Genomic DNA, 26,290 nt, shown 5'->3' on the forward strand with positions numbered 1-26,290 from the left:
TCTACGATAACAGGAACTAATAGAATTAATTTACTATACAGCTTTATACTATATAACTTTATTTATGTAATCAATCGTCAAATGAAGCCAATGACAAATAAACACATCCATCCATTACCTTCTCCTAACCAATAAAAAAAACTCCATCAGTTTTATATTTGCCTTCGCCGCAGTTAGTTATGGCTTGTCGCATTCTGAAATCTTGCCATTATAACTACTTACGTTTTTTGGGTTTAACATGTCATTCGGATAGCGCTTACATTGCCATCGGTTTACAATTTTTCAATTGTTTTCTAATAGTTTTCCTTATAAATGACGTGCGTCTATATATCATTGATTTGGATAAAATTAAAGGAGTCATTAGGGCTACCTGGGTTTACTTGTATATCGCCTATCATTTGACACACGTTATCGATTGTTTGTGGGCCATTCTAAAGAAGGAAGAAGTGAAGGTGGTCCAGCAATTGCTTCAAGATATTGAGGATACATTTTAATTACGTTTATTCAAACGCATGACTTCTAGAAAGGAGAAAAGAAAATATTTTTGGATTGCAAATTTCTTTGTCTTCGATATTTGTTGGCTCATAGGTAACATCCAAATAACTCTCTGTTTTCACAGACAAACTTGGGAAGATATTTTATTTGACATACGTTATGTCTATTCGGTGGAAGCAGCGATGTATATTCTCACACAACTGACAGTGCTTGTTATCGAATTGGAGGAGATATTACGAGATTTAAGCGAATGTCTGGATGTCCATAATAAACCTTGGAAAGGCCACAACTGTAGCAGTATTGAACCATCAAGAAATCAAACAGAAAATAACAATAAAGATGCGGGAAGAGTGATATTCGAAAATAACCATTTTCGTCCTTTTCAAATGAAACGCATATTGGCCATGAAACATATCTACTCTCAAGTACACACCATTTCACGTATTTCAGCCTCATTATATGGTCCTGGTGTCTTTTTGGCCAATATTTTATTTGTTTCGAATCTATCCCTATATTGTTATATATTTATAATATCTATGACGCATGGTGCCTTTGATGGAGTTGATGTTGTGATAAATCTCTATTTCATATTACCACCCATTGTTAAATGTCTATTCTTATGCCGATTGTGTGGTAATTTTAAAAAGAAGGTAAGTGTTTACTAAGTATATATCAAACAGTTTAATGAATGAATCCCAGTTGTTAAACAATCATTTGCAACGAAAAAAGGGACTGTGGACAAGGGCGGGTTTCATTCACATTCACAATGGGTTTTAGCGCCGGTGAAAATGTGTGCAAGACCATTGTCTCCTCTCTGTTAGGTAGCGCCATATCAATCCGACTTTATGGACTGAATAGATATTTACCATTCGAAAATTCAGGAGAAGCCTCAAGAGAAGGAACTCAACATTAATTTTTTTGTCGATTTTGATGTTGTGTTCGTCAGCCTTGTGTGTTCAAATTTTTTTTCTATGTCATGAATTTGGCATTGCCATCATGGGTCCGTCCATTGAGAAATTACCCCAGTCGTACAGGCAAAAAAAAAAAAAAAAAAAAAAAATATATATATATATATATATATATATATATATATATACAGAAAAGAATTAGTAAGTCCATTTCTTCAAAACACAGTCAACAATGGCGTTCATTGTCGCGTTTACCTTCCACTTTTGGAAAATGCAACTGAATGAAATTCCCGAAGTCTTTTTAGAAAATCTTGAATATCTCTAAAGACCGCGCGATACCGCAGCAGTTTTATAGCTTTGCGAACAGAGGAGAATCCAATCTTTCAGATTATATATATCTTAACACGTGAATGTACGGAACTCACTTTTGAAATGTCCACGGAAAATAAAAAATTATAAATTTGAAAACTTCAAAAAATCACTTCTTTCCGACTAAAATTGCACGAAAACATTAAGGGTTTTCTGCATTTTTAAAGTGTAAAATATCATAATTGTTTTGTAAAATATAAAGAAAAATAAATCATGGCATACTGACTTACCATTTGTCCGCCCAATCCATTTCTTTAATGAATCAAAAATACATTTCTTACAAAAAAAAAAAAAAAAAATATTAAACAAAAGTGCAACTTTAAGTGCATTTTTAGGTCGTTTCGTGGAGTAAATCGGCAAACTGAGTATGGACCATTTGCAGTGGAGTACTTAGCTAACGAATTCATTTAAAGTTTAATTAATTTCATGTACTTTGAAAATCCCTTAAAGTTCCACTAAACTTCCCAAATTTCGCACTGTGTGCTGTAGTCACTGATGCCATAAACAACTAACGTGTAAATTGCGGCCTTCGAAGTACATCCCCCCATCTATCGCAGCTGAAGAATGTTCGTTTTTCGCCTAATCTGGCTTTGGCTCTATCTCCAGATCAAGGAATGTGGTTGCTTCGATTGGTTGTAACCAAAAAGCTATTGGAGTTTAAACCTAGACTGATGGCAGCGTTAATTTGCATTAAGATCTGAATTTAATTTTACCCTGACAGACGACAGTTTCTACATTTACGAAACAGCTGATTGTGATAAAAACAGTTTTGTTGTTGCTTTCCCCGCAATTTTTTGATTTCCTTGTTCTCAGAGCATCAATGTGCTCTCTCTCTCCTACATTAATACGGGTTCTCTTCTACAGTATTGCTATATTGATATATGTACCTAAATTCAGTATAAATTCATTTTGATTTTGTGTATTAAGAATGTGGATTTGTATCACTGATGGGCAAATTGCGAGAGACTCATGTATTTTTTACACTTTTGTGTGTGAGGGAGAGCATTTCTGCCCATCAATGATTTGAATTAAGGCAGTTAATGCATATTAACGCTGCCGTCTGTCTAGGGTATTAGGTAAGTAGGTTTGGCAGGTTGGTAGGCCAAAACTACGATCGAGGTGGTGCAGCCGTTTAAATTCCTATAGGGTAAGGATTGATGGCATCTGCCCAGCATGCTGTACAGGCCCGCACGACCCCCTGCACCAATGCATCTGCTCTGCCAAACTTAATCAACTATCACCCGTAATTGTGTGGTTACAACCAATCGAAGCATCGACATTCCTAGATCTGGAGATAGATCTTTTTCCCAAGCTTTGGTATAGCCCCCATATAACGGTACCTCCCGATTTTGGGTATTTTGAGGATTTTAGCTACATTTGACTAAACTACACGTAATATGACACTACAGGTTCTTAGGGGTCACTCATAACAATCCTTCAACAAAAATTGTCAACATAGATTCATCTTTAGGTATAGCCCCCATATAACGGCACCTCCCGATTTTCGGTGTTGTGAGGATTTTAGCTACATTTGTTGACTGCATTACCTGAAATTTTTCATTTAAGGTACCCTGAAGTGGCGAAACATCTTCACCGAAAAATGTTTACATAAGTCTATGTTTTAGTACAGGTCCCATAAAACTGTACCTCCCGATTTTTCGTATTTTGAGGATATAACTACATTTTTTAATGGAACTAGCTGTCATTTTACATTTAAGGTTCCCTGCAGTGAAGGAACTTTTCCAACAAAAATTGTCAATTTTGTTATTGTCAATGTTATGTATAGCTCCAATATAACGATACCTCCAGATTTTCGGTATTTTGAGGGTTTTATCTATTTTTTACTGAACTACCAAAAATTGTTAACATTGGTCCATGTTTTGGTATAGCATCCATATATTTTAAGGACTTTAGCACTGAACTACCTGTAATTTGTCATTTGAGGTTCCCATTGGTCACAAAACTCATTAATTCTCATTTTGTCGCGACAATTAGATCTATTTTACCCTGTTGAGGCAAACCTTAATAGCTACAAAATGTCAGTAATTTAATTTATTAGTTCTTTTAATCATCATCACTATCTTCTTCAGTTGAAAGTAATGAAAAGAAACGTAATTTGTTTTGTTTTTAGTTTGACCAATACGAAAGCCAATTGCATGCAGTTGCAGTACATTATTTCCCCTCGGTGTTACCGGTTATGGATAGTCATTGGGTGAAACAGTTTCATAAAAACTATTTTCGTGCATTCGGCTTGACATATTGTGCCGCAATATCTATACAAATCTTCAATCGCATTATTATCGTCTACGCTTATTTTGTAAATGCATCTGTATTTTGCGAAATGCCATTAGATGGTCTGATAAGTGTCTTGAGTATAACATGGATGCTATTGTATATTTGCTTTTATTTAACGCACATCATTATCTGTATGTGGGCTATTTTAAAGAAATACAAGTAAGAACGGCGTTAAGTGCGGCCGGGTCGAACTTGTTATACCCTCCACCACGAGTTATATTGAAGTAAAATGGAACAATTAGTTTCCTTTCGTTTATGAAGAAGACTAATTACCAAATTTCAGCAAATTTTGTCGATCTATACCGACAAATTCATGCGGAAAGTTTTTAGACTCAAAGAAGACTAATTACAAATTTCCAAAATTTCGGTAAGAAAATGTGGCTAAAACCTAAAAAATACCAAAATTTAAAGGTGTGCTTGTATGGATAAAGGAAGATGTGGACATCTACTAATAATTCTTTTCAGGAATACTTTATAACCCCCTGGAAGACTAAATAACAAAATCCTGTCATTTCGGTGGGATATTGACGTCACAACCTTTAGAATTACGAAAATCGGGAGCTATGGGGGCTATATGAAGGCGTGGACCTATACTAGAGTTTCTGGTCGGGAATTCCCGACCCGGGAAATTTTTTTGAAATTCCCGGGAATACGGGTATTTGTATTTTTCATATATACATAAGTCTTGTATTATTTGTCTTATAGTTATTTAATGTTGAAAATATAGTGGAATAGCGATTATTCATGTCCCAATAATTCGTAATTCCCGATCATTTGTAACAAACTTAGGGTTCCCGATCATTTGTAACAAACATAGGGTCCATAGTAAAAATCGCGATAGTTCGTGTAAAGTACATAAGTTTGGTCCTCTCAATAATTATTGTTTTTTTTTTCTGGAATTCGAAGTCTGTATAACCTCACATAATTCTGAACTTTTTGGAGTCATTTCCTTGTTGTTCTAGTCCATATGTTTATTAATGTCATTCTTGAAGTACATATATTAATTTGCTAAGATACAAACTCTGTGATCGATTCGAATTGCTGTTTTCTCCAAAATTATTGTATGTAATATTAAAAACTGTATAATTTGTAAAGGCCTCGACACATAAGAAGCATGGAATTCTTGCTTAAGTCATATCTGGTAAATGACTAAAGACCAAGTTCGACCTAATTCAAATGTGATTCTGAAATCTTTTTATTAGGTCGAACTTGGTCTTTAGTCTGTATAAGATATGACTTCAGCAAAAATGCCGTGCTTCTTATGTGTCGAGGCCTTAAGTGGCAAATCGTGTATATTAGGAATGGAAGTCAGTAATAACTATAGTATGTATGTTCATATAAGTACGCCTCTATATCTTTGGTGCCAACGTGGTGCAATTGTGAAGCTTTGTACACAAAAGGTCAACCTTGTAAAAATCCTTTATCAACGGATTTATTCTATGATCGACACGCTCTTGGAACCATGAAAAGAACTCCCCATATCATTGACCTAAAAATAGAGTCGCACAGCAATCTTTGATGTGAAGAAAGCCTTTGCGATGATGGTCGTGGGAAACAGCAATTTATATAATCTCCGAAAATTAGTGAGGAAGAATTAGTTGGTTTGAACAGCTGTCATATGATGTATTGGTACTTTCAAGATTTTGGTGCATCATCGTTCATATTGTTCCATATTGTTCCAAAGAGATAACTAGAGATACAACTATACATATAAGGAGTATTTATTTCCTTTATGTTTGCTCTCTGTCAGGTCTATGCCCCACAAACTCCATTTCTCATAGTCCCGGGAATTCCCGGGTTCCCGGGAATGAGAAATTTGTATTCCCGATTTCCCGGGAATGAAAAAAAGTCGGGAATTTCCAAACTCCAACCTATACCGAAAAAATTAGAGGGGAAAGTTGAATACCCCCAACGAGCAATAAATAACAAATTTCAGTCACTTTGCCGAAATTCGGAAGGAACCGTTCAATGGGGGCTATATAAGGCGTGGACCTATACCCACAAATTTCATATGGGAAGTTTTATACTCCAAATGATGGCTAAACAACAAATTACACCCATTTCGGCGTATTATTAAGACCACAACCTTCAAAACCTAACCTTATTGTGGCCATAACATTCAAAATACCGAAAATCGGGAGGTACCGTTCTATGGGGGCTATTTGAAGGCGTTGACCTATACCGACAAAAATCTGGGCGAAAGTTGTATACCCCCAACGAAGACTAAGTACCAAATTTAAGTCATTTTGGTGTGATAATGATCTAACACCTTAAAAATACCGAAAATCGGGTGGTGCCGTTATATGGGGGCTATATCAAAACGTGGACCGATATAGCCCATTTGCAATACCAATCATGCTAGGAGTAATAGAAACTTCTATACCAAATTACAAAGCTCTATCTTAAAAATTGTGAGCTGTATATTGATTTCAACAGACGGACGGATAGACGGACATGGTTATATCGACTTAGAATTTTACCATGATCAAAAATATATATACTTTATAGGGTATCCGATGAATATTTCGATGTGTTACAAACGAAATGACAAATTTAATTATACCCTCCATATTATGGTGGAGGGTATAAAAATATATTTCTTCAATAATCTTGGATTTTAAAAAAAAAATATATAAAAAATAGATTTTTTAAAAAATATTTGTTTAATAGTCGTGGATTTTTCGAAAAATATTTTTTCAATAATCGTGGATATTTTAAAAATATTTTTAAATAATCGTGAATTTTTTAAAAAATATTTTGTCAATAAACGTAGATTTTTTAAAATAAAGTATTTTTATTATTATTACAGTGTTTTATTTAACTTGCTTTGGTGTGTTTTTAGTTCAAATCTGGTAACTCATTTTTAACACGGTTGCAGTTGATCAATGGAACTAAAACTTTGCACGCTTTTCAGTTTTGGATGACAATACACGAATATGAAATCAAAACCAATATTGGTCCATTTTTACACAGTTTTACAGTGTTTTATCTAATTTGGTTTTCAAATCTGGTAACTAATTTTTCACACAGTTGCAGTTGACCAAACGAACTTAAAATTTGCACACATTTCAGATTTGGATGACAATACATGAATATGAAATCAAAATCAATATTGGTCCATTCTTACAGTGTTTTTACGGTGTCTAACTTAACCCCCTTTTCAAATCTGGTAACTGATTTTTAAAACGGTTGCAGTTGACCAATCGAAGTAAAACTTTGCACACTTTTCAGATTTAGAATATGAATATGAAATCAAAATCAATATTGGTCCATTCTTACAGTGTTTTTACGGTGTCTAACTTAACCCCCTTTTCAAATCTGGTAACTGATTTTTAAAACGGTTGCAGTTGACCAATCGAAGTAAAACTTTGCACACTTTTCAGATTTAGATGACAATACGTGAATATGAAACCAAAATCAATATGGGTCCATTTTTTCCTATAGCCCCCATATAACGGTACAACCCGATTTCCGGTATTTTGCTTTTCAAATCTGGTAACTCATTTTTCACACAGTTGCAGTTGACCAATCGAACTAAAACTTTGCAAACTTTTCAAATTTGGATGACAATACGTGAATGTGAAATCAAAACCAATATTGGTCCATTTTTACAGTATTGTACAGTGTTCAATTTTACATGCTTTTCAAACCCGGTAACTCATTTTTAAAACAGTTGCAATTGACCAAGTGAACTAAAACTTTGCACACTTTTCAGATATGGATGACAATACATGAATATGAAATCAAAACCAATATTGGTCCATTTTTACACTGTTTTACAGTTTTTTTATCTAATTTGCTTTTCAAATCTGGTAACTCATTTTACACACAGTTGTAGTTGACCAATCGAACTAAAACTTTGTACACTTTTCAGATTTAGATGACAATACATGAATATGAAACCAAAACCAATATGGGTCCATTTTTTCCTTTAGCTCAATCCCAAGTATATACAAATAAAATTGAAAATCTTAAAAATGTATTTACAAAAAATTAAAAATAATTATAAAATTAATAAGTTTCAGTGTTTTATTTCTAAATGCACTAAAAACTAGAAAATAAGTATATAATTAAAAAAATTAAGTAACAGTGTTTTATTTATAAATTAAAAAAATTAAAAGTAGAAAATAATTTTTCATGATAGAATCTCTCAAATAAAACGCTTGCATTTGAATTAAAAATTGTGACAATATTGAACGGCAAGCGTTTTATTTGAGAGATTCTATCATGAAAAATTATTTTCTACTTTTAAGTGCATTTATAAATAAAACACTGTTACTTAATTTTTTTTAATTATATACTTATTTCCAAAAATCTTAGATTTTTTAAAAATATTTTTCAATAATCGTAGATTTTTTTTAAAAAAAAGTATTTTTTCCAACAATCGTAGATTTTAAAAAAAAAGTATTTTTTCCGATAATCGTAGATTTTTTAAAAATATTTTTCAATAATCGTGGATTTTTTAAAAAATATATTATTTCAATAGTAGTGGATTTAAAATTATTATTTCAATAGCTGTAGATATTAATTGTTTTCAATGTCGTGAATTTTTCAATAATAGATTTTTTTATTTTTCAAAATCGTAGATTTTTTTAATTTTTTTCAGTTATCTTAGATTTTTTATACCCTCAGCATTTATGCTAACGAGGGTATATACACTTTCATACGGGCAACATGTGCCTAATCGAAATAATGGTTTTAGACCCCAACTATGTTTGGGCGAAATCCGTTTTAGACAATTTTGAGTCGATTTAGCAATGTCCGTCCGTCTGTCTGGCTGGCTGGTGCGCACGATAACTCTCGAATGGATTCACCGAATAGGTCCAAGTTTTGGCTTTCGTAATATTTTGCCCACATTTAGTTTAAGTTCGAAGTTGGGTTATACCGGTCCACTCCTTCCCGTACCTCCCCCCAAAAGTTCGAAAATAATCGGAAAATTTGTGAGCACGATAACTCTTGAAAGGAGTAACCGATTTGGTCCATACATTCCACATCATGAAATTCCTACCAGACTTAAAGGAGGTTCGAATATGGACTCAATCGGTCCACTCCTTCGGGTACCGCCCACACAAAATTTAGGAAAAGTTCAGTTTATGAGCTGCTCTCGGAACGCTTTGATTTTTGTTGTAACAACTTGTAGTCACCGTCCCCTACACGACGGTACAAATTTCATCAGGGGCAAATCCATACTTTGTGTCCAAACAAATATATGTTTGCACCATTTTGTAACATATCTCAATTTTATATGGGTGGAGAGGATTTTTGTCAAAGAGAGTAGCAACAGGTCTTTCGCAGCTGCGGAATGCTGGTTTATAATAAAGAGCTGTGTGCATGGTGTAATAGGAGACGCAGACGTTTTGTGATGTGTGTGCGTAAAACATGTGTGTTTCGTGTTTGTTGTTTTTAACCAACGTAGCAAGCGAAGAGGAAAAGAAAAAAATTGTATTAATTATGTTGGTCTTTTTTCATCAGTGTTCTATAGAACATCGTTGAGTAAAGACGGTAAAGTGAGTGAATAAATCGGTGTTTTGTGTTTTGTTAAAGAAATTGTTCTTTTTAGTTAATTAAATGTCCCATACATTTTATAATTAAATCAAAAAGGTGAATGGAAATATTTTATTGGACAAGGAAGAAATCGCATTTAATATTGGTAATTACGTCAATCCATTTTTCATATACATACATACATATGTATATTTGAAATATGGATGTACCTATTTATTACATTATATAATCATTTGATTCCAGATGCCGATTTCCCGCTGATGATTTCAACTTGGAAGGAAATGTGTTTTATTTCACAACTAAGGAGAAGCGTTCAACGATGTTTCTATATATGTTTTTGCTTTCAGTTTTTTCTTTTATTAAAGAAATACATCATTTCTTTGGAATTTTGTATGTACCTATGTATGTGTCTTTGTTGTTTTGCCTTTTTTCTGTGCCCTTCAATAAAAAACACCACCATTTATAAATGTGTATATATGTTAGAAATAGCCAGTGAGCGCTTGCTAAGGGCAAGTGAGCATACTTTTCAATGTGTTTAACTTTGACCATTTACGCTCCCTTGCTGTCAGAAAGCGCACACTGGTGCATGTGTTTGTTTTTGTTTTTGTGGCTTTTGGGTTTGTATTTGTTGCACCCAAACATATGTTATGTTTGGAACTGCATATGTTACATATGTTATGTTTGGAACTGCTTGCAAACAAATATATTTTTGCTGCAAAATATGTTTAGGACATATGTTAAAGAGGCCATTTTTTCTGTGTGTAGTTATTCTAGTGGTTATATTGGTCATAGAATAACAAGTATATCAGTGCGACATGCCCTTGTTAAAATAATGGGTGAGTAGTGGGATTTGTAAGTAATTATGGCTGCCAAAAAACCCTTACAAAACCCATTATTTTTTGCTGGGCAATGAATTTTTTAACAAATATTTGTTTAATAATCGTAGATTTTTTATTTTTTCCCATAATCATGAATTTTTTAACAAATATTTTTTTAAAAATCGTGGATTATTTAACAAACATTTTTTCAATAATCTTAGATTTTTTTAATTTCTTTTTCAATAATCATAGATTTTTTAATCGTAGATTTTTTAATATTTTTTCAATAACCTTACCCTCCATACCAAATGCGGATATTATTCGAATGTCCGGCACAACTTTCGAAAACGATATCACTGTCGAAGGATTGGCAAATGTTTTTTGGGTGTACACAAGCACGTTGTTCTTTTGTTCGTCAAAAGTTTAAAAACGATATCATTTTCGAACATTTTGCGAATGTTTTTTCTTACAAGAAAAATTGTTTCGAGAAACATTTTTACTTCGGAAATTTTTTACGTTTTAAAAAATTATTTTATATAGTTCGTGAAAAATTCCTATTTGCTATTTTCAAATATTTTCGATATAAATGCTACTTATAATATTAACAAGAAGTGATGATAAACACAACATATAGCTTGGTTGCAAATACAAAACAACTATGTTTATAAACTGTTACACGCATTGAATTGCAAACATTACAAAGAAGAAAAGGTACATAACCGGAAAATCAAGAGACGTCAGATAAAGTTAAACATGTCATAAAATCGAAACTCCGCCAAAAATGCTTTTTCGGCACTATCGTAAAAACTATCATCTTTCATTCGCTAATAATATTATTAACGACATTCGAATTCGAAGGTTTTCCTGCCACAAACTGAGCGACGAATGAATCGTTTTTAATTCGTTCTCGAGTGTCGTTTTCGAACAAAATATCCGCAAAACTATCGAAAAACATTCGAAAACGGATCGTTTGCGTTTGCAATGGTATGGGGGGTAGTTTTTATATACCCTGTGGTAAGGTTATTATGTGTTAGTGCATTTGTATGTAATATGCATAAGGAAAAGAGGTAGACCCATAGTTCCTTCTAGGGATATGCATAGAATAACTTTCTGAGTCGATTTATGCATGTCCGTCCGTCCGTTCGCAACGTACAGGTCGCATTTATTGTTCGATTTGACTGAAAATTGGGGAAGATCATTTTTTTAGCAATGAAGAACGCTATTGCTTTTGGAGAAAATCGGTTCAGATTTGGATATAGCTCCTATATATATTTTCGGCCGATTTGAGGTATTTGATGCACCAAGCACGCTGTATCTCTTCAATTTTGATGAAATTTGGAATGTGTGATGGAATTAGGTCTATAGATAAATGTGCCAAATTATACCGAAATCGGTTCAGATTTGCATATAGCTCCCATATATATTTTCGCCCGATTTAAGGTATTTGATGCACCAAAGACGCAATGTTGTCCGATCTCAATGAAATATGGAATGTGTGACGGAATTTGGTCTAGAAATAAGAGTGCCAAATTTTATAGAAATCGGTTCGGATTTGGATATAGCTCCCATATATACTTTCGCCCGATTTAAGGTATTTGATGCACCAAAGACGCTATGTATGTCTAATTTTGATGAAATTTGGAATGTGTGACGGTGTTTGGTCTAGAAATATATGTGCCAAATTATATCGTAATCTGTTCACATTTGGATTTAGCTCCCATATATATTTTACCTATTCACAGTGGTGTAGGGTATCATATATAGTCGGCCCGCCCGACTTTTATCCTTTCCTTGCTGGTTTCAATTATCGTAGATTTTTTAAATTTTTATAGCTGATTTAGTCTTAAAACGTAGCTAAGAAAGTTTAAGTACCTGGAATCGGCAGCTATGTTAAACTCAAATGATAAATTACAGGTAGTTCAGTCAAAACAATTTAGCTAAAATCCTCAAAATGCCCTAAATCGGTAGGTACCGTTATATGGGGGCTATACCAAAGCTTGGGCCGATATAGCCTATTTTTGAATTTGATCTAAGTTCAGACCAAAGACAAACATTTCAGCTATCTATCTCTACTCATTCGGAAGATAGCGTGATTACAACAGACAGACGGACATGACTAAATCGAGTTAGAATTTTACGCTGAGCAGGAATATGTATACGAGTACTGGGGTGGTTTTAACTCAAAAGGGAAAAATTCGATGTCGGATTTTTTTAGGCGGACCCTAAAGTGTTTAGTTTTGTTAGATTTTGAGATTACCAAAGTTTGAGCACAATCGCAATATGTTAACAAGTGCCACTAGGTTCTCGAAGGGAGTTCACCATGGTGGGGTGATATCTCTGGAACTGGTTAACCTATACATTTCCTGTATTTTTGTCGTCACCGGTTGTTAATTTCTATATGGAATTCGATAGTAATCATACTAAAACTAAGGAAACCAAAAAATTTGGTTAAAATATTGGAAGGTGTGAGAAGCAACACGCCACTCCTAAAGGCGACCATTTTGTTTTCGGAATTTATTTTTCCTCACGTACTAAATTTTGAGATTACCAAAGTTTGAGCACAATCGCAATATGTTAACAAGTGCCACTAGGTTCTCGAAGGGAGTTCACCATGGTGTGGTGATATCTCTGGAACTGGTTAACCTATACATTTCCTGTATTTTTGTCGTCACCGGTTGTTAATTTCTATATGGAATTCGATAGTAATCATACTAAAACTAAGGAAACCAAAAAATTTGGTTAAAATATTGGAAGGTGTAAGAAGCAACACGCCACTCCTAAAGGCGACCATTTTGTTTTCGGAATTTATTTTTCCTCACGTACTAAATTTTAGTGAAATTCCAACTTTAGTGGGCTAGAACTTTTAGGGAACAGCTTGGAACAAAGTTTCTTTTTCACAGAATGATGCCAGAGAGTGTCCTCTTTCAGCCCATACAGTTGTACCCGTCCAGATCCGTCCGTTAACCACTTTTTAAAATTTTTTTGAAATTACATGGGTAAAAATGTGTGTTTTTTCCATGCCATAGCTTTTTTGAACAAATGTTCTTCTTTATATATGAGTTTTTAAATTATTTACAGGAGTTTTATGAAAACACAGGAGTATTTGTTTTAATTTTGGAAAAAAAAAACTTGATTATTGATTAAATTAAAAAAAAATGTTTTTTTAAATGTTTTTATTTTTTGTTTTTTATTGGTGTTTGTTTGACATTTTTTAATTAGTTAGAACATATGAAAAGCTCAAAAAACTCATATTTTGATGCAAAATATGAAAAAGCTAAAATTTTTAACTTTGACCTTGAATCCCTCTGCAATTACTAGACGAATGTTTCGAAGGTATCGAAAAGTTGATTATTTTATCTGTCGAACAAAAAAATTATGAAAATATCTCTATTTGTTCAAAATCTACAGAGTTTTGACCAGAAAAAAACGGAAAACCACTGTGCGACGGTAACAGGATTCCGAACACAATCTATCCCAAAATTCTGGGGTCAAATTCGACAGCATGTTCAGTTCGTCCATGTATACCACAGGTATCTGTGACAACCAGATATGTACGAACAAAGTCCTCAAGTCCCTAGGGATCTTCATGATCTAGAAAGAGAGGTCCAACGTTACAAGAGAGAACCCCTAGATTAACAAGTCTATCAAGCAAGTTTAAATTACATTCACAGGGATGCACTCGCAGATGCCATAAACAACTTTCGTGTGAATGTGGTCTTCGGAGAACATACCCCGTCTATCGCAGCTGAAGAGCGTCAGCTACCACGACAAACCAAAGTAGTTATAGCTCAACTACGCTCGGGATGGTGCAGACATCTAAATTCCTATAGGACAAGAGTCGATTACACCGCCCAAAACATCTGTCCGGCACAGGGCCGCACAACACACTACACCTTTTAAGTGCCAAACCTACTCAATTAACTCCAGTAGATTTGTGACTGCATCCTTTCGTATCAGCCACATCCCTAGAACTGGAGATAAACCCAGAACTAGATAAGGCAGAAAAACGAACCTACAACATATCAAATACTGTTGCAATAACAACCATATGCTTTACATAGGATGGACTATTTTATTTTTTCTAAGGTACTATATTTTAGTCAAATGAAACTTTTGTCCGCTTCGACAGCATGCTTAAGTCGTTCGCGCTAGCCAAGCAATTGGCGACAATATCGGAAGTAGGAACAAGTTCTCATGTCAAGCTGAGCGGCAGCACTTGGATTGCTGAGAAAGAAACGTTTAGCTCTTAAAATGCTATAGGCAGGTCTGTCATATGTATATGTTAGCGCTACGCAGTTGAAGAATATTCAATCCTGCCGAACAGGGTTTCAGAGTCGGAGTCTACGAGTCATTATTTATTTTAAAAGAAACGTATAAGAAAACATATATGCAAACGGTATATTATACTAAGTTAAAGGACAATTCACAGTGTAGTCTATTCATCCCTATTTTGTTGATCCAATTGATTCTTCACATTTTTGCGAACAAAAGTAAAGTTCTATGACAATCGAATTAAGATTGGACATTTAACCTCTTTCGTAAGAAGTCTTACTGGTCTTCTCACAAAGGTCAATTGGTATTCTCATCTTGTTTTTTTTTTTTTTTTTTTTTTTTTTTTTGAGAAGTCATCCTTGTCTTCTATTAAAGACATTTTGGTCCCTATGGGAAATCTTACTGAATACCCTGTGACACAAAATGGAAGTCAAGGTCTGGGGTTGGAAAACTTTCTTTTCGGAATGAAAGCCCCCAATTGCGAACCCCAATTGATCCCATACCTAAATTTCTGAGTTATGACATAATGAATTTCATGATTGACCTTCATCAATCATTGAAAAAATAGCTTTAAATCTCTGTTTGGAGATTAGTTTCATAATTTTTAGATGACATGTTTTCAGTTAAATAGAATGAGGAACCTTTTTGTCGAATATGCTGTCCTTCTAGCTCAGTTCCTTCCATCTACACAATCATAGAGTTTTCATAAGAAAGGATCGGGTAAAGTGATAAAGGACTATGAAAACATGACCATATCGATTTCTTGTCCTAGTGAACCGACCCTACATAAAATTTTCCTAACAACATTTTTGTAGAATATTTTCATGCACGACATATCATCGTGTACTAATTTTTCCGTTCCAGAAAACATCCATCTGCCTACGTGCTGGGTGGTGTACACAATATATCTCAAATATTTCAATAAAATTATCCACTCCACACCAAAGTTCAAAATGTGAGCGCTGAATTTTAGTTTAAGGGGTGATCCCTACTTATAAATCTCAGAATAAAGTAGAAAATATAAATAGCATAGAATATGTGGTCAATTTTTAAATCGATCGGAACAATGTTGCCTTAGTATGAGCGTTGGATGGGAAAAACTTATTTTATTTTGTATGCAGCATATAAACTGTGTTTTTCTCGAAATCGGTCACAAAAATATATGACAATTGGTTTATTAATTTTCGAGCTAGAGTTGGCATCGCAAAAGGCTTTACTAAAAACAGGGTTTTGTAGACGGCCTCAAAACTTCGTAATATTTTTATATTTCAGAAAAAAAACTTGTTGTTTTTAAAATTTGAAAACAACAGATCTGTGATTAAGCTGGGCTTACTTTAAAAATAAAAAGTAAACACACATCACAACAGAACTGCCAAAGTGAATCTATAATTTCAGATGAAGAAAAAAATCTGCTAAAAAGTTATGTAGTTTTCTCGGAAAAAATCATGAAAAATGGCTTTTATTGAGCTTTACAACTGGGGTTCTCTTTTTAATGCTAAGCACACTAAAATGGTGGCTTACATCATAATTTTTATTGAATGTAGTCCTTATGATTTGTATTGCCCCTTCATTTTCACAAATTTTGAAAGCTTAAAGATTTTCTCACGCAGAAGAATTCCGTCCAGAATATACTCGTGCAAAAAAGGAAACCCGACAAAAACTTTGTAACTTTGCTATTTTTTGCCCTTTCTAATGAATATGTAAGGTAAGGCTAACACGTTAGCCTGTATAGACCAAAATATAGGAAAAAGTTAAAAATTTGTGCATATTTTATTCATTTTTAGTGGTAAAGGAATTAACTCTCGGAGTCGTCCCGGAGTCGGAGTCGTAAAAAATACTAGTCTGGAGTCGGAGTCGAGCCAAAAATATCTCGACTCCGAAACCCTGCTGCCGAATTCCTCTTGCAATAACAACCATATGCTTTACATAGGATGGACTATTTTATTTTTTCTAAGGTACTATATTTTAGTCAAATGAAACTTTTGTCCCATCGACAGCATGCTTAAGTCGTTCGCGCTAGCCAAGCAATTAGCGACAATATCAGAAGTAGGAACAAATTCTCATGCCAAGCTGAGCGGCAGCACTTGGATTGCTGAGAAAGAAACGTTTAGCTCTTAAAATGCAATAGGCAGGTCTGTCATATGTATATGTTAGCGCTACGCAGTTGAAGAATATTCAATCCTGCCGAAATGCCGCCCTGGGGACTGCAACAGGGTTCCTCCTCACGACGCCAATTTTCAGACAATTGGGAGTCGATTTAGCCCTTCGTCCGTCCTTCTGTCTGGTTGGAAGATCGTACGAACGGATTAACCCATTCTGTATAAAATTTGGCCATCGTAATATGATCAAGTTCGAAGATGGGCCATGTCGGCCCTCGTGTACCTACCCAACAAAAGATCAAGGTTTTTCACTAAAATGGTGCGTGGTAGTCCTAATTGGTGGTGGTAGTCCAAACTTTGCACATACTAATTGTTTTTTAACGATTTTTCAAGACCTCTTAAATCTTGGATTTTTTAAGATATCCTCAAGGACCCTTCAAGGGCATCAAAAATAAAAGTTTTAAAGACTTTTTCAGAACATCTTTAAGGCTTGAACACATGAATTTTAAAGATTTTTTCAGGACCCCTTTAAGGCCTCAACACGTGGATTTTTTAAAGATTTTTCAGAACCTCTTTAAGGCCTCAACACGTGGATTTTTTTAAAGATTTTTTCAGGACCGTTTTAAGGCCTCAACACGTGGATTTTTTAAAGATTTTTTCAGGACCGTTTTAAGGCCTCAACACGTGGATTTTTTAAAGATTTTTTCAGGACCGTTTTAAGGCCTCAATACGTGGATTTTTTAAAAATTTTTTCAGGACCGTTTTAAGGCCTCAACACGTGGATTTTTTAAAGATTTTTTCAGGACCGCTTTAAGGCCTCAACACGTGGATTTTTTAAAGATTTATTCAGAACCTATTTAAGGCCTCAACACGTGGATTTTTTAAAGATTTTTTCAGAACCTCTTTAAGGGATTTTTTAAAGATTTTTTCAGAACCTATTTAAGGCCTCAACACGTGGATTTTTTAAAGATTTTTTTCAGAACCTCTTTAAGGGATTTTTTAAAGATTTTTTCAGAACCTCTTTAAGGCCTCAACACGTGGACTTTTTAAAGATTTTTTCAGAACCTCTTTAAGGCCTCAACACGTGGATTTTTTAAAGATTTTTTCAGAACCGTTTTAACGCCTCAACACGTGGATTTTTTAAAAGATTTTTTTCAGGACCGTTTTAACGCCTCAACACGTGAATTTTTTAAAGATTTTTTCAGGACCGTTTTACGGCCTCAATACGTGGATTTTTTAAAGATTTATTCAGGACCGTTTTAAGGCCTCAACACGTGGATTTTTTAAAGATTTATTCAGGACCGTTTTAAGGCCTCAACACGTGGATTTTTTAAAGATTTATTCAGGACCGTTTTAAGGCCTCAACAAGTGGATTTTTTAAAGATTTTTTCAGAACCTCTTTAAGGGATTTTTTAAAGATTTTTTCAGAACCTCTTTAAGGCCTCAACACGTGGACTTTTTAAAGATTTTTTCAGAACCTCTTTAAGGGATTTTTTAAAGATTTTTTCAGAACCTCTTTAAGGCCTCAACACGTGGACTTTTTAAAGATTTTTTTCAGAACCTCTTTAAGGGATTTTTTAAAGATTTTTTCAGAACCTCTTTAAGGCCTCAACACGTGGACTTTTTAAAGATTTTTTTCAGAACCTCTTTAAGGGATTTTTTAAAGATTTTTTCAGAACCTCTTTAAGGCCTCAACACGTGGACTTTTTAAAGATTTTTTCAGAACCTCTTTAAGGCCTCAACACGTGGATTTTTTAAAGATTTATTCAGAACCTATTTAAGGCCTCAACACGTGGGTTTTTTAAGATTTTTTCAGGATCGTTTTAAGGCCAACACGTGGATTTTTGAAAGATTTTTTTTTCAGGACCGTTTTAAGGCCTCAACACATGGATTTTTTAAAGATTTTTTTCATGACCTCTTTAATGCCTCAACACGTGGATTTTTTAAAGATTTTTTCAGGACCGTTTTAAGGCCTCAATACGTGGATTTTTTAAAGGTTTTTTCAGGACCGTTTTGACGCCTCAACACGTGGATTTTTTAAAGATTTTTTTCAGGACCGTTTTAAGGCCTCAACACGTGGATTTTTTAAAGATTTTTTCAGGACCGTTTTAAGGCCTCAATACCTGGATTTTTTAAAGCTTTTTTCAGGACCGTTTTAAGGCCTCAACACGTGGATTTTTTAAAGATTTTTTCAAGACCGGTTTAAGGCCTCAACACGTGGATTTTTTAAAGATTTATTCAGAACCTATTTAAGGCCTCAACACGTGGATTTTTTAAAGATTTTATCAGAACCTATTAAGGATTTTTTAAAGATTTTATCAGAACCTATTTAAGGCCTCAACACGTGGATTTTTTAAAGATTTTTTTATAACCTCTTTAAGGGATTTTTTAAACATTTTTTCAGAACCTCTTTAAGGCCTCAACACGTGGATTTTTTAAAGATTTTTTCATAACCTCTTTAAGGGATTTTTTTAAAGATTTTTTCAGAACCTCTTTAAGGCCTCAACACGTGGATTTTTTAAAGATTTTTTCAGAACCTCTTTAAGGCCTCAACACGTGGACTTTTTAAAGATTTTTTCAGAACCTCTTTAAGGCCTCAACACGTGGACTTTTTAAAGATTTTTTCATAACCTCTTTAAGGGATTTTTTTAAAGATTTTTTCAGAACCTCTTTAAGGCCTCAACACGTGGATTTTTTAAAGATTTTTTCAGAACCTCTTTAAGGCCTCAACACGTGGATTTTTTAAAGATTTTTTCAGAGCCTCTTTAAGGCCTCAACACGTGGATTTTTTAAAGATTTTTTCAGGGCCGTTTTAAGGCCTCAACACGTTGATTTTTTAAGATTTATTCAGAACCTATTTAAGGCCTCAACACGTGGATTTTTTAAAGATTTATTCAGAACCTATTAAGGCCTCAACACGTGAATTTTTTAAAGATTTTTTTCAGGATCGTTTTAAGGCCAACACGTGGATTTTTGAAAGATTTTTTTTTCAGGACCGTTTTAAGGCCTCAACACATGGATTTTTTAAAGATTTTTTTCATGACCTCTTTAATGCCTCAACACGTGGATTTTTTAAAGATTTTTTTTTCAGGACCGTTTTAAGGCCTCAACACATGGATTTTGTAAAGATTTTTTTATGACATCTTTAAGGCCTCAACACGTGGATTTTTTAAAGATTTTTTTCATGACCTCTTTAAGGCCTCAACACATTGATTTTTTAAAGATTTTTTTTCATGACCTCTTTAAGGCCTCAACACGTGGATTTTTAAAGATTTTTTTTCATGACCTCTATAAGGCCTCAACACGTGGATTTTTTAAAGATTTTCTTTCATGACCTCTTTAAGGCCTCATCAAGTGGATTTTTTAAAGATTTTTTTCGAGGCCTCAACACGTGGATTTTTTACAGATTTTCTTTCATGACCTCTTTAAGGCCTCATCACGTGGATTTTTTAAAGATTTTTTTCGAGGCCTCAACACGTGGATTTTTTACAGATTTTTTTCATGACCTCTTTAAGGCCTCATCACGTGGATTTTTTAAAGATTTTTTTTTCAGGACCTCTTTAAGGCCTCAACACGTGGATTTTTTAAAGATATTTTTCAGGACCTCTTTAAGGCCTCAAAACGTGAATTTTTATAGATTTATTCAGAACCTTTTTAAGGCCTCAAAACGTGAATTTTTAAAGATTTATTCAGAACCTATTTAAGGCCTCAAAACGTGAATTTTTAAAGATTTATTCAGAACCTATTTAAGGCCTCAAAACGTGAATTTTTAAAGATTTATTCAGAACCTATTTAAGGCCTAAACACATGAATTTTGTGAAGAATTTCCAGGACGTCTCAACATGTGGATTTTTGCAGTTTGTTTTAAGATCTCAGAACGTATTTTTTTTAGCAATTTTCTCAGAACCTCTCAGATTTTTAAAGATTTTTTTCTGGGCCTATTTGAGGCCTCAACACGTGGATTTTTAAAGATATTTTCAGGACCTCTTTAAAGCTTCAGCACGGGAATTTTTTTAAATTCTTAAAGATTTTTCATGACCTCTTTGAGGTCTCAACACGTGGATTTTTAAAGATTTTTTTCAGGACCTCATTAAGGCCTCAAAACGTGAAATTTTTAAATATTTTTTTCAAACCTCCTTGAGGCCTCAACGCGTGGATTTTTAAATATTTTTTCAGGACCTCTTTACGGCCTCAACGATGATAGTACTACTTTATAATTTCTATCGGTTTTAAGTAAGTCCATATTGTCTTAGATAATTACCAAGGACCCAGGGAATAGTCCCCATATTTTTCCACGAATGTTGGATGACTCTGTTGCCATTGTTTTTATAAATTTTAAAATAGCATCCGATAATATCGATAGAAAAAACTATCAATCGATAGTGATATTAAAAATAAAGTTTCAATATTACTATCGATTGTTTGCCAGCTCTACCAAACGGTCTGAAAACTTTTTTACTTGTTTTTTTATACCCTCAGCCTTTAGGCTAAAGAGGGTATTTACACTTTGATACGACCAAAAATGTGCCTCATCGAAATAATGGTTTTAGACCCCAAGTATGTTTGTACGATATCCGTTTCAGACAATTGTGAGTAGATCTAGCAATGTCCGTCCGTCTGTCTGTCTGACTGTCTGGCTGGCTGGTGCGCACGATAACTCTCGAACGGATCAATCGATTCGGTTCAAATTTTGGGTATCGAATTATTTTACCCAGATTCGATTTAAGTTCGAAGATGGTCCATATAGATCCACTCCTTGAGGTACCTCCCCCACAAATGTTCAAAAATTGTCGCAAAACTTGTGCGCACGATAACACTTGAAGGGAATAACCGATTTGGTCCATACTTTGCACATCGTGTAATTTCTACCAAACTTAGATGAGGTTTCAATATGGACCCAATTGGTCCACTCCGTCGGGTACCTCCCACACAAAATTTCGGAAAAGTTCAGTTTAGGACCAGGTCTCGAATCGCTTTGATTTTTGTTTACGCAAGTTGTATTCGCTGTCCTCTATACGACGCTGTAAGTTTCATTAGGGGCAAGTCCATACTTCCTGAGGAAATAGCCTGAAAGTTACAAAAAGCCCTATGACACCGTGTGTAATGGTTGGAGCGCAAGATAACCCTCGAACGGATCTGCCGATTCGGTCCAAAATTTGGCTTTTGTAATATTTTGCCCAAACTTAGTTCAATTTCAAAGATGGATTATATCGGTCCACTCCTTCCGGTACCTCCCCCACAAAAGTTCGAAAATGTTCGGAAAATTTGTGCGTACGATAACTCTTGAAGGAAGTTACCAATTTTGTCATTACTTTGCACATTATGAAATTTCTACCAGACTTAGATGAGGTTGCAATATGGACTCAATCGGAAAACTCCTTCGAGTACCTCCCACACAAAATTTCGGAAAAGTTCAGTTTAGGACCTGCTCACGAATCGCCTTGGTTTTTGTTGTAACATCTTGTATTCACTGTCCCCTATACGAAGGTACAAGTTTCCTCAGGGGCAAGCCCATACTTCCTGAAAAATAGCCTGAAAGTTGAAAAACAAACCCTATGACACCATGTTTATGGGTGGAAACGCAAGATAATTCTCGAACAGAAATGCCGATTCCGGCCAAAATTTGGCCTTCGTAATATTGTTTCCAAACTTAGTTTAAGTTCGTAGATAATGATGGGAGTGACCGATTTGGTCCATACTTTACACATTCTCATAATATCTACCAGATATAGATCAGGTTCGAATATGGACTATATTTGTCCACTCCATCCCGTACCTCCCACACAAAATTTTGGATAAGTTCACTTTAAGACCTGCTATTGAATCACTTTGATTTTTGTTGAAGCAACTTACATTCGCTGCCTCAATTACGATGGTAAAAGTTATTTCAGGGGCAAGTCCAAACTTTTTGAAAAAAAAATTTGAACTTTAATCGTAATCAATATTTTTGTCGGTTCATACGACCAAAATTTTGAAACCCCCTAACTACATAAATTTTTTGTGAAAAAAGTGTTTCAATTTGCCCATGCTGAGGGTATATCTCTGTCGGCAAAGCCGACTGATACTTTTTTACTTGTTTTTTTTTATTAATTTGTGTCCTTTCTCTCCAATGAATTAAAAATAAGATCGATACGATAAATTGAATAATTAATAAAATTCCCGTTTTGAATAATTGTTTTTTTTTTTCACAAAAGCCGCACTGCCGGCCGCACACATTTTCCTATTTAGTACAAACACAAAGTGCAACACCGCACACACAGCGCCGAATATGAACAGAAGAAATATTTCCAAAGAAATTTATCGCTGGTATTTACGTTTAACGGGTCTGACAAGTTCTTCGCCAAATAGTCAACTAGAGCGAATTCTAATTGCTTACACAGCTATTCTATTGATAATTGGCCTTTGGATTTCATACACCTTCACACTTTCGCAAATATTGAATAATGAATGGATTACCATCAGCATTACAATTCTACTTTGGCAATTTTTAGTAAGTGGATATGAAACCTTTCACGGGCTGATGTGTTTATGTTCCATAGTTCAACGTCAATCTGAGAGGAATATTTCTGACGAATTTCAAACAATTTGGAATACTTTGCGCGCCTTGCTATTATACCACCATCGTGAGGGGAAGGGTGTGCTGGCCTTAAATAATTTCATATACAATATTTATTGGTTACTTGAAGGATTGTGGTTAACTTGCGAAATATGTTTGGAATACATCAGCGTCGTGGAAATTGACTTTGAATATATTTTTTATCATTTGCTGCCGAGATTAACAGTGACAAATGTTTATCTCCAGGCGGCATTGTACTGCTGGGAAATTGTGGAAACATTACACGATCTAAACAAATGCGTAGATTTGTATATGGAAGTAAAAGATGATTCTCCTAAAGATATTAGCCTCATTGTTACAAATCAAACTGATGTGCCCCGATATGGCATCAATTGTTCATCACCATGTACTCTGGATTTCCAAACACACCAATGGCAATGCCTTTTGACCATAAAATGGATTTATCAAAAAGTAGTTCTCATTTCGAATTGTGGTTCCCGTTTATATGGTTCTCGACTATTTCTCGTACATATTTTGTGTATTATTGAATTCACCGTAGTGTGTTATATTATTATCGTGTCTACTATGGAAGTGGGTTTTGACTGGAAGTTTATAACAGAATTGGCATTTAATTTAATGCCAAATGTTCTCAAATTTATATATCTCTGTAGAGTTTGCGACAAGTTTTCGCAAATGGTAAGCTATGATTTTTTAATACATAATTAAGATGTTTAAGGACGTTTTTAGGCCTCAACTCGTGGATTTTTAATGAATTTTTTCACGGCCTCCTTAAGGTCTAAGAATGTTTTACGACCTTCCTAATGCCTCGGTGATTTTTAAATAATTTTTCAAGACATAGTGGATTTTTTAAAGAATTTTTAAAGACCTCGTGGATTTTTTAAAGAAGTTTTCAAGACCTCGTGGATTTTTTAAATAAATTTTTCAAGACCTCGTGTTTTTTAAAGATTTTTTCAAGACCTCGTGTTACTTTCTAATGATATACATATACGGTTATTCGGTTCATAAAAACCGGATAAAAATTCGGTTTTAATATCAGAATAACCGGTTCCATAATTCGGATATCCGCATATTTATTCCAAAAAATAATGAAATTAACGTGCTTAGCAAAACAAGATACAACTGTTTTAATGACTCGGAGAATTCTAGGTCATCAATAGGTTAACAATAATATATTGAAATAAATAGATATATGTAGGGCTGTCTGGGCAAGATTCGGGTAAAAGTGAAAAACGACCGCTTAAACAAGATTTTATCGATTTTATGTCATTGGGAACCGTACCTAAAATCATCCGAGCGACATTTTTGTAGAATATTCCGAAGCTGAAAAATGTCATCTTGTGCCACTTTTATTGCGGTTCTTGAAATAAAGGACGAAAAGGACATTGAAGGAAGCATGTTAGAAGGTCGAAATGTTCTACGAAAAAATCCTTATTGATTTGACTGAAGACATGTCATCTTAAATATAAGCTTAAACAACAGCGAACAAAGATATAACGCTCATTTCAGATGGCTTTTATGGTCTCCAGCAAAATATTCATCACGCCATATCGCGAAAGTTCGACTCACGGCGAATCTGTCCTTCGGGGTTCTGTATATACTCAGCAAGGGCTTTCATCTCCAATAGGAATTTTCCTCCCAGACTTTGAGCTCCATTTTGTTGCACAGTGTAATTAGTGATTTGGTTTTTAGTATATCTCTCTCTTTAACCTTATGTAGTTTCTACTTATTTAATTCTTAAATTGTTTTAATTAGTTCTGTTATTTTTTTCTCCTTATAGACTTCGGCCATTCTATCGAAGCTTACATCATCGCCAGTGAAGTCACCATTGCTAGACGATTTCATTTTACAAATTAGACAAAATCCTATCAAATTTACGGCCTATGATTTCTACGAACTCAACAGTGAAACCCTGACCAAAGTGAGTAGAGAAATTTGCAAAACAATATTATGTGTGCCTTCCTAATTTTTTTCTCATTACCTTTTTAGGTTTCTGTTATCGTTTTTGATTTAATGTTATTTTTGTTACAAATATTTTCTCTTACCAACATTGCTTAAAAAGAGCTTGACAACAGACGACATTTGAAATTGGTGCAACGGATGGCGGAGAAAGTTGGTTGCTCGTATTGCGATTTCTATTGTTAGACTCGACAATAAAACATTAATACTATTATATTTTATAACTTGGTCTTTGACGAATTTATTTCAAATCTAATTGTAAGGCATTACATGGCATCAGAATTATGACTTTAGATTCGCTTAGGACGAGTCGCGTCTAATAGTAATATTTATAGGATGTTTCAACGAAAACGTTTCGTCTGGATATATGTAGGTATACTTACATCGACTTCATTCTTGTTTGGAATTAGTATTTTTAAACAACAAATAACATACTTACATATTTCCAGAATTACATATATGTATATGTACATTAGGGCTATAACCAAAAAAATACCACCACATAGCCGTGTAGAGCATGGAAAACTATTATGATATACGGCGTCAATTTTTCTCTATCGCGAAAAAAGTTTCCGCACCAAATGCATTGAAGTTCAGTAATGCATTTTTTAATTTTACCTATAATGACAACATATTTGCTTTTAATTAAAATTTTTATTTTTTTGTAATCTAATTTAAAATCATTATCAAAGCGTTCTGGACCAATTTGTTCTCAAATCGCGCCATTTCGGAGCAGTTTATGAATTTTTGACACTATTGCAGTTTTTGCTTTTTCTTTATAAACTCGTGAATTTTATGTTTATATTTTTTGTACCTATCGGACAAATGAATATGGGGTCATTTGCAACGAAGTCGCGAAAGTTACAGGCTGTTTTTGTTGACTTTGCCTGTGAGAATCGTATATGTTTTTTACAAAAATACAACACCAGTACCACGTGGGGAATTTTGTCCTAATAATGAAAACGCGTTTCTAAGATCGATTCGGTGAAAAAAGTT

At 34.2% G+C, this 26,290-nt stretch overlaps 2 protein-coding genes across 9 annotated transcripts in view; one reads left to right on the forward strand and one right to left on the reverse strand.

Moving 5' to 3' along the window:
- LOC141397526 (uncharacterized) overlaps window positions 1-26,290 on the reverse strand; it is a 381,453-nt gene that overhangs the window by 163,229 nt on the left and 191,934 nt on the right. The window lies entirely within an intron of this gene.
- On the forward strand, window positions 308-25,606 carry LOC141397532 (uncharacterized). Of its 3 annotated transcripts, none has more exons than XM_073973960.1 (3): window positions 308-1,145; window positions 25,116-25,256; window positions 25,325-25,606. In XM_073973960.1, the coding sequence occupies exons 1-3, from the start codon at window positions 513-515 to the stop codon at window positions 25,391-25,393; spliced, it is 843 nt and encodes a 280-aa protein (XP_073830061.1). In that variant the 5' UTR covers window positions 308-512; the 3' UTR covers window positions 25,394-25,606. The 3 variants fall into 3 exon arrangements, with proteins under 3 accessions (XP_073830061.1, XP_073830062.1, XP_073830063.1); XM_073973961.1 differs by lacking the exon at window positions 308-1,145 and adding an exon at window positions 22,985-23,251; XM_073973962.1 differs by lacking the exon at window positions 308-1,145 and adding an exon at window positions 23,756-24,013.

The sequence above is a fragment of the Musca autumnalis genome, unplaced genomic scaffold, assembly GCF_047663935.1.
Source record: "Musca autumnalis isolate F117 unplaced genomic scaffold, ASM4766393v1 scaffold_3, whole genome shotgun sequence".
Classification (NCBI taxonomy): Eukaryota; Metazoa; Arthropoda; class Insecta; order Diptera; family Muscidae; genus Musca; species Musca autumnalis.

Bases quoted from the DNA above. Each gene is read 5' to 3' on its own strand.
- LOC141397532 (XM_073973960.1), top strand. From the start codon at position 513: ATGACTTCTAGAAAGGAGAAAAGAAAATATTTTTGGATTGCAAATTTC. The intron at 1,146-25,115 runs GTAAGTGTTTAC...TTCTCCTTATAG, and splicing joins GTGGTAATTTTAAAAAGAAG to ACTTCGGCCATTCTATCGAA. The intron at 25,257-25,324 runs GTGAGTAGAGAA...TTACCTTTTTAG, and splicing joins ACAGTGAAACCCTGACCAAA to GTTTCTGTTATCGTTTTTGA.